The sequence below is a fragment of the Nicotiana tabacum genome, chromosome 9 (genome assembly GCF_000715075.1).
Source record: "Nicotiana tabacum cultivar K326 chromosome 9, ASM71507v2, whole genome shotgun sequence".
Classification (NCBI taxonomy): Eukaryota; Viridiplantae; Streptophyta; class Magnoliopsida; order Solanales; family Solanaceae; genus Nicotiana; species Nicotiana tabacum.
The window spans coordinates 65,163,885-65,176,230 of NC_134088.1; the positions used below are offsets into that span (position 1 = coordinate 65,163,885).

A 12,346-nucleotide genomic window follows, 5' to 3' on the forward strand; every position below is an offset into this window, starting at 1 on the left:
GGCCTAAGTTGAGGGATATCCCTACACAATTCACGGTGATGGAGTGGTACGCTTGGACCGAGTATGGCACCGACTGTCGGCCACACCTCCCTAGGTTTGGGGCGTGGCAATAAGCAAAATATTGATTTTCCAGAAATATATCAATGAGATTGAACACTGTGATTATGAGAATAATTAAATAATTTTCATATGGATTTATAATGTAGGGAATGGGGGTTTAAATAGTAATCTTATTCCTAACGGATTGCTTTGCTCAGCTCCTGCATGTTACTATCCTTTATTGCATTGCATATTACGCAATTGATTCGTAATTGATGGAATAATAATGACAAATCTGCCTAATCTGGGATTAAATGATTCTTTCGTTATTCGTAATTATGACCGACCCTATATACCAGACCTGAGGTTATTCTTTTATGATCAGTACTGGGGCTAATGATTACAACATTAATATGTTAAGCACCGAATGTATTTTACACGTCATTCTTCATTTTTTTGCTCATATGTGTTGCACTTTAACTGATCTATGTGGCGAGTTTATTTTTCACTAATACAGATTGCCCCACTTTTCGAATAATTACAGCTGATTATTCGGGAAGTGGTAAGGAATTTATGACGAAAATGTTTGCCGCCTCTTCTCGAGACTATAATGACATGCTGCAGAAGTGAAAGGACATATGCCACCTTCATTTAATGCTTGAGACACATGGCATTATATGATTGGTTCTGCGATTTGCAGCAATTTTCTAGGCATTGATGGCCAGGTGACTTCGAAGTGATAGCCTCATGATGATGGTTTGTGATGACATAACTCCTCCCTATAAATATGAAACTAAAACCCTCAAACCCTTCTTCCACTTTCCCTTGCCTTCATCTTTTTCCTAGAATTCCCTTGCGCTTCTTTTCTTTCTGCTTTTAATCATCTTCTTCATCTTTGTTATGGTTTCTCAACCTTCTGCTTCTTCTAACATTGCTACTTCTCCTAGTCGTGTTGTCTTAATCGATGATCTACCAAATGTAATGGCAGCCCTCATTAGGTCTAGGAGGAGTTGGGGAAGACTCTGCAACCTTGGCTCTATGGCGAGCAGAGGCGGTGCTACTTCTACTAAAGGAAGTTCTTCTTCTATCAAAACTTCTTCTATTTCTAAATCTTCTTGTAAGAGCAAAGCAAAAGATACCTCAGAATCTTTGGTTGAGCCTTTAGTCTCTGAAATTATCCCTCAAGCATTTAATTTAATTTTGTTGTTGATTGTGCTGAGTAAAATAAAAAGGTTAATCAGAAGGATTGCGTAATGATCCGGCTGATAATTACCCCTCACTTGTCAAACCTGGTCATCTTTTACTTGTTCGAAAAGATTTCTATTAGAGACCCAATTTTTCACTTGAAGCTCCTTGTAAAGACGAATGAATAACTAGTCATCATAAAGTCTATTCGTTTGTTTATACTTACTCATTTACTCTCGGGTTCCAACATGTAATAGACCCGGTAATTGAAGACTTTTGTCGCCATCGAACGTTTGCCTAGGTCAAATAGGACCTATAGTTTGGAGGGTCGTAGCTTGCCTCTGCTATTTAGCAAAATTAGTTTCGACAAACTTCACCCTTTGCCATATCCTTCATTTATATTTTCCCAAGCTTTTTCGTGCTGGTAATTTTACCCTTAGTGCTCATAGTAAGCGAGTAATAGTTGCCCCCCATGATGCTCAGGACTGTGGGTGGTATTGTCTTTACATGGTTGTTCCTGCTCACGAGTTGATTGAACTTGGTAGTCGTCCATTTCTAAAGAAATGGAATTACATATGTAAGTTTATTTTACCGTCCTTAAGTCGCTTATATGTAACTATAACATTTATGTAACTTTGTACGAAACGTTTGCAGCAACTATGGAAGTATTTGGAGAAGTCGCGAATTTCTATGTTTGGGTTACAACATGCTATCTTTTTCTCCAATGGGGCAAAAAATATGGAAATTTATTTCCAAGAAACGTGAGTGGAAAGTGAAGACTCACGGTAAGTTTCTTGCATTGTATGTATTTTTTGGTCTTTTCACTATATAACTCCTTATTACATTTGTGTAGGATTTGAAGTTCGTGGAACTGTTCCAGCTATTAGACTTGAGGACAACATGGCTCAGAAGCGTATTTTGAGATTGGTCTCGTCAAAGAGAAAGAGAAAAGAGGCCCCTGCTTCTGATGAGGAGGAAGAAGAAGATGTTAGTTCTCTTAGAAAGAGGAGAAGGTCTAGCAAAAAGTAAGTTTATTTGAAGGTGATCGAAGTAGTCCCTGAATCATTTACTCTGAGACTCAATTAGCTTGATCACGAGCTTGAAGAACCACCTTTGGTGGTGTTAGATGATGAAGCTTCTAATCCAGCCCCGGGTTCTATCGAAGCTTTGTTTGATCAAGGCTTTGGTGACTTTGACAATGAAGATCACCACACCGATTGTATCAGTGGTGGTCAATCCTCCACAATTACGAAACCAGTCCCTACTGTTCCAGCTTAAGATAACATCAGTCCTTCTAGAAAGGAAAAAATACGGCAAGTGATTATAGAAGTTCCAGAAGAAAGAAACCTTCTGAGTCAACCTGATCGAGTTGTCCCTTAGCTGAAAAATCTCATTAGTCCTCTTGAGAAGAAAAGATTGAATTCTCACTCCTCAATCACCCTTGCGAATGATATGATTTATTTGGATCTTTGTGTATACTTCTTTCTTTTTATTTTTTGCACTTTTATCTTCAAAGTTTTATGGTAATTCATACTTCTTTTTACTGTCATAGATTAACTTGAGGGGAACAGAGTTGATGGACATAATTTCTTGGTTCAAAAACTGTATTGCTAAATTATCCGTGGAGGCTAATGATTGGAAGGAACAATTTGAAAGGCTGAAAAAAATGTCTCGGATCAAGAGAATGAGTCTCTTCAACAATAAGTTGAGGTGGTGATTGCGGAATTGGCAACAATGAAAGCGGAGGTGAGGCAGATGGAAGGAAAAATGAATAAAATGGAAGCAAGCTTCGTTGAGCAGTACTCTAAAGCTACTGAAGAGGTTCATAGCCTAAAAGATCTACTTGATCAAAATGAGGTGTATGTAGATGAATTAGTTCAAGAATACACCCAAGCCAAACAGAATCTCCATGCCTCTTCAGAAAGGTTTATGTTCTTTAAGTCTAATTTTTGACCTCCGAAGGCTTTTACGAGCTTGCCGATGCTGAAAAATAAAATTTATATGTGAAAATTGAGAAGTGGACTGAAAAATATGAAACCCTTGAGAATAAAGTTGATATGGATGTGAGTTGGACATTTCTCCATATGCGCTTTGATACTTTGAATGAAGCTCATAACGAGGTTTTCGATGTCGATGGTGAACTTGAGAAAGCCAAAGAAGCTATTGAAACGACCTAACTATCTATGAGCTTCTTGATCCCCAAAGAAGAATCTCCGAAGGGTAAAGAAAATATAGCGATGAAAATGAAGATATTGATTCATATCCCTCATCCACGGGCCTCCAAGCTGATCCTGCTGAACCTTTGCAAGCTGCTTCTTCACCAACTCAAGTCGTTCCCGGATCTGAAAGTACTTCACCTGGCCGTTGAGCTTTATTTAGCTTTTATTTTTGCCTTGTAAGTCTAAGTTTTTATTTATTGTTAAGACAATTTTGTAAGTTTTTGCTTTGTCATTTTTATAACTTTGCTTGCTCAAACTTCCGAGTCTTTGTTGCATTACTTTTATACTTTGTCTAAGTGAATGCGTTTTGATGCCGTAATTGAACACATAGTGTCTTAATTTAAAAGAGGTCTCTTTTATGTGATCGACCATAATGAAAATTACGCTCATCTTCATGTTAGTATAAAACATCCTTGCTTACAAGTATTGAACAACTTGAGTTGCAAATTAAGTTTAAATACATTTTGAGATAAATATTTATTTATGAATAACATAATTATTTTACAATTGCCTTGGTTGTAAATACAACATCTTTTCCACCGAGTTTCACGAGTTTCTTCGCCACCGTAAACCTTACTCCATTAACTTCCTCTCCCTCGGTTATGACATTCACTATCCTTTTTGGTGACAGAGGTCTGGGTGGTTCCTCATTTTTTTGTTCTTCATGTAAGCATATTTACCTTTCTCACTGAACAATTCAGTAAGGCAACCTTTCTTCAAGATATAATCAACTTCACCCTGTGAAAGTCTATAGTCTGTTGTTCTATGCCCTTGATCATTGTGAAATTCGCACCAAAACTTCTAACTCTGTTTTTAGGATCCGACCTTATTTCTTTGGCTACCGTACCTTATCTCCCATATTCCTCAGTACCTTTATCAACTCTGATGTACTTACGCTGAAATTATAGTCTGCTAACTTTGGTCTGGAACTGTAATCATTATATTTTGTCGTATCCACTTTCTTACCAGCTCGTGAAGAAAAATTCATTATCTCTTTGCCCGAACCTTTGATTAAATCGTACCTATTCAGATTTTTGTATATTATACCATCATGTAGGTCCTACGCAAAGCTCGTACCTGTTTATTGAATTTCTTCGATCAAGCTCGAATCTTCTAGGAATTGCATCGATTTTATCTCCTAACATGTTTTCAACTTTCGATTAAACCACTGCATCTTCTTCTATATTAAGCTTTGTACTATACCAATTGTAAACATCATCTCACGTAGTTAGTGAAAATTTATGAACGCTCTCTTTAAACCTTCTTTGCTGCCTGTGAACTTTTTTCATTCAAATTTCTAGCAAAGCTACATGGGTGGTAACAACATTCTCTCCCACTGAAAGCGATCCACAAATTCTCTAAGTAGTTCCGTACTTCCCTGTTGTATCTTAAAGATGTCCTCCATTCATTTCTTCACTTTTTGTGCTCCCGAGCGAGCTTTGATGATGGCATCTGCATGCTCTACAAATGAATCAATTGAATTTTTAGGAAGAAGGCGGTACCGTGTTAAAGCTCTTTTATGAGGGTTTCTCCGAACTTCTTCACAACACTAATTTGATCTCTTAGTTGGTCAAATCATTGCATTTGACTTCCATTATAAATGCAATCACATGATTTCGTAGGTCAAAAGTTTCATATATCAGTATTTTGAATTTATTTGATATCGGTTGTGACGCTGCACTAGGCTTCCATGGTTGATGTGAATATTTATCTATATCCAAACCTTTAATCATTGGTGGAATGCCTGAAATTTGCTCTATGTGCTTGTTCTTTTCCTTGAATTGTTTCTGCAAGTTAGAACTAAATTTTGTAGATCAGAATTACCAAGCGTACCTGAGCCTCCTGCTCCAGAATTATTTGGTACTTCTCTACTCCCAGAAAATTTTAACCCTGAATTGGGAATTTCTGCAATCGTATTTACTTGAGGATGTTGAGTTAGAGTATCAGCCATAACATTTCCTACTAAAGCACGCAGTGCCCCTCCAATTTATTGAGCAATAAAAATTTTCAGCTCATCTTACAAGCCTGATTGTTCTTCATTCCGATTAGCAGATCTCACTGGCAAATTTTTAGAGATTGTCGTGAAGAATACACTGATGAATTCCTTAGTGTCCCTCCTTGAATGGTCTTTTGCTGATTAGTTTGGTTAATTTCAAACATAATTTATTGGTAGATTTTACGATCAAAATAATTAATTTTATATTTGGGGGCACTAACAACTAATTTTTCTCTCTTTTTCAAATATAAATAATACAAAAATAAATAACAATTGAATAAAATAATTGAGAGATAAAAAGAAAGAGAAATCTTATTAATATCAGTAGCACTTCTTCCGTATAAGTAAAGTATTAAATTGCCAGAAATAGAATAATGAGATTGAACACAGTGATTGTGCGAGTAAGGGAATAATTTTTAGATTGGTTTAGAATGTATGGAATATGAGTTTAAATAGTAATCTGATTCGTAAATGATTACCTTGCTCAACTCCTGCCTGTTACTATCATGTTTGCATTTATTGCACGTTACGCAATTAATTTGTAACTAATGGCGTAATGATGACAAATTCTGCGTAATGCAATATTAAATAATTATTCTTTTATTCATAATTATGAGCGATCCTCTGTACCAGACTTGGGGCTATTCTTTTATGATTAGTACTAGGGCTATACATTAAGGCCCGAATGTATTTTACACGTCCTTGTTCCCTTTCCTTGCTGGAACGTATGACACTTTAACTGATTCTCGTGATGAGTTTATTTTCCACTGATACATCATCATGGTAGAATAATGGTTACATCTCACTGTAATAGTATTAGAGCCCGTTTGGACATAAGAAATTTTTTTCTTTTTTCCAAAAAGTTTGCACTTTTTTCGAAATCAGCGTTTGTTCATAAAATTTTTAATTTTCACTTGAAGATGCATTTTGAAAATTTTCGAATATTTGAAAAAGTTCAAAAAGGTATTTTTCAAAATTTTCACTCAAATCACTCACAAAACTTCAAAAACAACCCAAAATTTCATGTCCAAACACAACTCTAAATTTCAAATACCATTTTCACTTAAAAAAAATTTCTCTCTATTTTAAAATTTGACAATTCTCATGTCCAAACGCCCACTTAATTATACTTCATTTGTGGCTAAAGGTGGTCAAAGACTCATTTATTCTAGGGAAAAGGTCCAAAAATGACCTTGTGGTATTCGAAATGGATCATTTATAACCCCCGTTTAAATTTGAATCCAAAAATGACCCTGCCGTTATAAAATGGGTCTAATAATGCCCTTGTGTTATTCAAAATGGATCAATAATGCCCTGAATTTTTTTTTAAAATGCTTTTAAAAACTGAAAAATATATATTTTGTAAAAACTAGAAAAAGAAAGGAATTTGCAAAATATATATTTTTAGGTCTTTTCAGTTTTTTTAAAGTATTTGTTTTGTAAAAACTGGAAAAAAAATATTTTTTTTAAAAACTGGAAAAAAAACTCTCCTAAAGCAGTGGACTACATATGCATTAGTTTTAAAAAAATAAAAATATTTTGCAAAATCTTTTTTTTTTAATTTGACGGTTCAATATTTTTTTGGTTTATTTTTATAAAATAAAAAATCTACCATAATTATCGGTACAGTTATAGATTTATATAAAAACATACAGTTTTATTAAAAAAAACCTAAAAATCGGTTCGGTACGGTACGATTATGTCGGTTTAGTCGGGTTTTAAATATTCATTTACACCAATATGTCGGTTTAGTCGGTTTAAATATTCATTTACAGTTATATGTCGGTGTAAATGAATATTTAAAAACCGACTAAACCGACATAATCGTACCGTGCCGAACCGATTTTTTAGATTTTTTTTAATAAAACCGTATATTTTTATATAAATCTATAACTGTACCGATAATTATGGTAGATTTTTTATTTTATAAAAATAAACCGAAAAAATATTGAACCGTCAAATTGAAAAAAAAAGATTTTGCAAAATATTTTTATTTTTTTAAAACTAATGCATATGTAGTCCACTGCTTTAGGAGAGTTTTTTTTCTAGTTTTTTAAAAAAATAATTTTTTTTCAGTTTTTACAAAATAAATACTTTAAAAAAACTGAAAAGACTTAAAAATATATATTTTGCAAATTCCTTTCTTTTTCTAGTTTTTACAGAATATATATTTTTCAGTTTTTAAAAGCATTTTTATAAAAAAAAAAAAATTCCAGGGCATTATTGATCCATTTTAAATAACACAAGGGTATTATTAGACCCATTTTATAATGGCAGAGTTATTTTTGAATTCAAATTTAAACAAGAGTTATAATTGATCCATTTCGAATACCACAAGATCATTTTTGGGCCTTTTCCCTATATTCTATTCCGGATCCTTGGAAGACGGTATGTACTCCTGCCTGAATGGGTTGATCAAGGACAACTGCTCATCATGATTGTAAATCCTCCTTACTAGCTGACTTTATTCAATGACTTTATTGCTTTCATCGAGTTATTTGTCCGAATAAAGTCATGTAACATTAGTTCACATTCAACATGAGATACTCATTAAAAGAAAAAATAATTAACCACTAAAATTAGTCATTCCACTTGATTTCTATCGATTTGGGTGATTCGTTTTGTTTTGTTATTTTTCTTAGCCAGCAACAAATAACTGTATGCAAAAATAACAAATTATTGTGCATCTAATTTTACTTGCGCTCCAACATAGACAAAGGAATCCTTCCTCTATCTCCTCCCCATCCACTCTCACCCCCTAAAAAATTTAAGAAAAAAAGACAATAAAATATTTTACAGCCATTAAAATTGTTAAACGTACATTAACATAAAGATTTTACACCCATTAAGGTCGTTAAATATACATTAACAAGTTATATACTGGTCCAAAGAAGATAACAATCAAATGGATTTAAGTCTCATTATCATGTCATCCTTAACATCCTCTTGTAAAAATACAGAGTAAGGCTGCGCACGATAGACTCTTGTGGTCCGGCCCTTCCCCGGACCCCGCGCATAACGGGAGCTTAGTGCACCGGACTGCCCTTATCATGTCACCTTTACTAAATTTATTTTTCCATAAGTCTAAGAGCGAGAAAAAGTGAGTGCTCCAAAATAGCTAACGATGGGAATTGATTTTGTAGTCCTTTACAATTTTTATTTTTATTTTAAGTCTTCTGCACAATTTTTTTTACACATAAAAGATCTAAAAAAAATACATGAAAGATTTTAAAAGGTTATTTTCTCCTATTCAAATTATAAGTAGCCACAATAGATCATTTCCTCAACCTAATACGGTACTTCTTCAATTTCTATTTCTTATGTTTTGGAACTTGTAATCTATGTTAGAAAAAGGAGTTTGAACTTGAGATTAACACAATGAATGTTTGAATTTAAAGAGGTAAAATGTTAGTACTTGAGATTTTGTGGTGAGAAAGAAGGAAGAAAATGAAAGGCCAATGAGTGAAGATATGTTTGGGCCAAAGAAATACTAAAAAAGAGTAGCCTGGAAATCATCGTTGAACCTCAACCTCAACTCAACGATAAGAAAAATCCACTTAACGCCCATTTCCAACCTCATTCCTCCACGTCCATAATACACCCTTTTTATTTCCTTGTCAACACACATCTGACATCTCTTCACTCTGTCTTCACACACACTGCTTTTTGCCGTAAGACGGAACCGTCGAGTGTAGTGACGAGAGAAGAGTATAATCAATGGCATCAGCTACAGCTTCCCACACTTTGTGCGGCATCCCCGCTACCTCATCCTCTACTACCAACAAGGCTATTGCCCCTTCATCTGCTCGCTTCCTTGCCAAAACTCCTCTCCGCCGCCTCGGCTTCGCTGGCGCCGCCGCTGATTCTCTCTTCACCAACCACGTGGCAGCCAAGCTCCGATCCCTCAAGGGCTCTTCCAAGCCTGTTAGGGGCGTTGCTTCTATGGCCAAGAAGAGCGTTGGAGACCTTACCGCTGCCGAGTTGAAGGGCAAGAAAGTCTTCGTGAGGGCCGATTTGAATGTCCCACTTGATGATAGCCAGAACATTACTGATGACACTAGAATTAGAGCTGCCGTCCCTACTATCAAGCATTTGATGGCCAATGGTGCTAAAGTTATTCTCTCCAGTCACCTGGTCTGTACCACTTTCTTCTCTTCTTCTGTCCTTTTTTCGCATCTCCCCTTTGTTTTTGCTCCTTCCCCGGTGGATCTTTGTTGTGCCTTTTCTTTTTATTTTTAAATCGCAGTAACAGAGTGGAACTGAAATTGAACTTATTTACTGGCTCACAATATCATAGGAAATTGCGTGTCTATGGATGATTGATTAGTCTATTTAGAATTATGAAATTCTGATAGCCTTTTACAAGTCACTGTAACGTGCCTTCAATGTTGTCCTCCTATTTGCTTTCTCTTTTTCCACATTTTGTTAAGGTATTGGGGATATGTCAAATCTTAGTTTATTTTGCTTATTGAAATTTCAGGGACGGCCAAAAGGAGTCACTCCTAAATACAGCTTGGCACCGCTAGTCCCTAGGCTATCCGAACTGCTTGGAATCCAGGTACATCCTGTTGCAATTTTAGTGCTATTCATTGTTTAAAAAGAAGATAGAAAGAAAGAATTAAGACAAAAAAATAGTTCATGTCGATCAAAAGTTGACTATCTAACTTATTTTGCTATTGACTCTTGTATGCTTTACCAATAGGTTGTGAAGGCTGAGGACTGCATTGGTCCGGAAGTTGAGAAGTTGGTCGCTTCACTTCCCGAGGGTAGTGTTCTTCTTCTCGAGAACGTAAGATTCTACAAGGAGGAAGAGAAGAACGAACCTGAGTTTGCAAAGAAACTTGCATCATTGGCAGATCTTTACGTGAATGATGCATTCGGTACAGCTCACAGAGCACATGCCTCTACAGAGGGAGTTACTAAATTTTTGAAGCCTTCTGTTGCAGGTTTCCTCTTACAAAAGGTTAGCTTACTTGATTGTCACTTCCTTACTGAGGCGGAGCTAGAATTTCAACTTTATGGGTTCTGAATTTTAGAACAATGACTTCAAGTGCTAATAATTTGGTTCTAAATTTAACATTTGTACATATTTAATGAATTGTTTTTAGCATGGTTTGAGCAAAAGCTACTGGGTTTGGCCGAATCCATACTTGGGCTTCTAGCTCCGCTCCCGCTTCCTTACATATTGTTTTCTTTGACAAACTGATGGTCATAAAACCATCTATGGAAAATTGCACTCTAGAAAATTTATTTTGTCTTAATTGTTCTTTTATTTGTTTCAGGAATTGGACTATTTAGTTGGGGCGGTTTCAAATCCAAAGAGGCCATTTGCTGCTATTGTGGGTGGTTCAAAGGTTTCATCCAAGATTGGAGTGATCGAATCACTTTTAGAGAAATGTGATATATTGCTTTTGGGTGGAGGAATGATCTTTACCTTCTACAAGGCTCAGGGTCTTTCAGTTGGTTCCTCCTTGGTTGAGGAAGACAAACTAGAACTCGCTACATCACTCCTAGAGAAGGCCAAGGCGAAAGGAGTCAGTCTCTTGTTACCATCTGATGTTGTGATTGCAGATAAATTTGCTCCTGATGCAAACAGCAAGGTTTGAATGCTAAGCTTTTCTCATATAAACCTATCTGACCTTAGAGCTGCTTTTTGCTCTTGAGATTCTTTAGACTTCCCATCTTGATTCTGTATTGTGATTGGCACTTAGATATCAGAGTTTGTTACTTATGGATTGTGTTGAAAATACAATTTTGTTTTGGTTACTGCAGATTGTACCGGCATCTGCTATCCCAGACGGTTGGATGGGGTTGGACATTGGACCAGACTCTGTCAAGACTTTCAACGATGCCTTGGATACCACAAAAACAGTGATCTGGAATGGACCTATGGGGGTGTTTGAATTTGACAAGTTTGCTGTTGGAACAGAGGTACCAATTACCATTCTTCTCTTCATATTTGTTTTACCATATGCCAAGCTTTATAAAAGAAATGGAAAAGGGAATGAAGCTGGTTATGCATGGGTTTAAAAGTAAAAGGAAGAGGAATAAGCTGGTTTGATATGTCACTTTGTGTGTTTACCTGAGAGTAAGTAGTAATAAGAATGTTGTGGTGATAGGCAATTGCGAAGAAGCTTGCAGACTTAAGTGGGAAAGGAGTGACGACTATCATTGGAGGTGGAGATTCTGTTGCAGCTGTTGAGAAAGTTGGAGTTGCTAGCGTGATGAGCCACATATCCACTGGTGGTGGTGCCAGTTTGGAGCTACTGGAAGGCAAGGTGCTCCCCGGTGTCATTGCTCTAGATGAAGCAGACGCCCCCGTTGCTGTGTAAAACAATTTGTACTAATTCTTTTTTCTCCGGTGGTCAACATAATGGTTCATTTTGGGAAGCATTGAGTTGATGTTGTAGATTTGTCAGGTTATATTGTTATATAATGTCCTTTTTTTAACCCATGTTATTTTTGTCTAAATAAAGGGCGAGTATATCAGTTATAGACAGCTATCCTTTTGATGTCTTTCAACAAACTCTATCCTTGATTTGGTTCATTTTGGAGGAACTTCTTTAGACGTAAGAACTTTGCCATCTGAACAAACCCATGCTGCGTTTTAATGTTCACCTGCCTTTAGCATTAAATGACACCTCTAACACGCGGTGGTTTATGTAAGGTGAGATTAGTATAGGCAGTTATGCACATATCAAAGTCACAATATGGTATAACATATACCAAGCGTTTTGTTGTTGAACATTAATTTCCTATGAAAAAGGAAAAATTTACAATAGAAAGAAAGTGGTCACGCGATTTGGGATGAGAAATTAAGGAATGTGTATCAGTGCACGTAAAAAGCCCAGAAAAAGCAGACACAGAAATCGCTTCCTTGGCTTTCCTCCAGTCTGACTTGTATCCG

At 36.0% G+C, this 12,346-nt stretch overlaps 1 protein-coding gene across 1 annotated transcript; it reads left to right on the forward strand.

The window, feature by feature from the left end:
* Window positions 1-8,729: 8,729 nt before the first annotated feature.
* On the forward strand, window positions 8,730-11,965 carry LOC107798205 (phosphoglycerate kinase, chloroplastic-like). The gene is made up of 6 exons (XM_016621175.2): window positions 8,730-9,573; window positions 9,920-9,997; window positions 10,142-10,402; window positions 10,722-11,039; window positions 11,212-11,370; window positions 11,559-11,965. The coding sequence occupies exons 1-6, from the start codon at window positions 9,157-9,159 to the stop codon at window positions 11,769-11,771; spliced, it is 1,446 nt and encodes a 481-aa protein (XP_016476661.2). The 5' UTR covers window positions 8,730-9,156; the 3' UTR covers window positions 11,772-11,965.
* The last annotated feature ends 381 nt before the right edge of the window (window positions 11,966-12,346 follow it).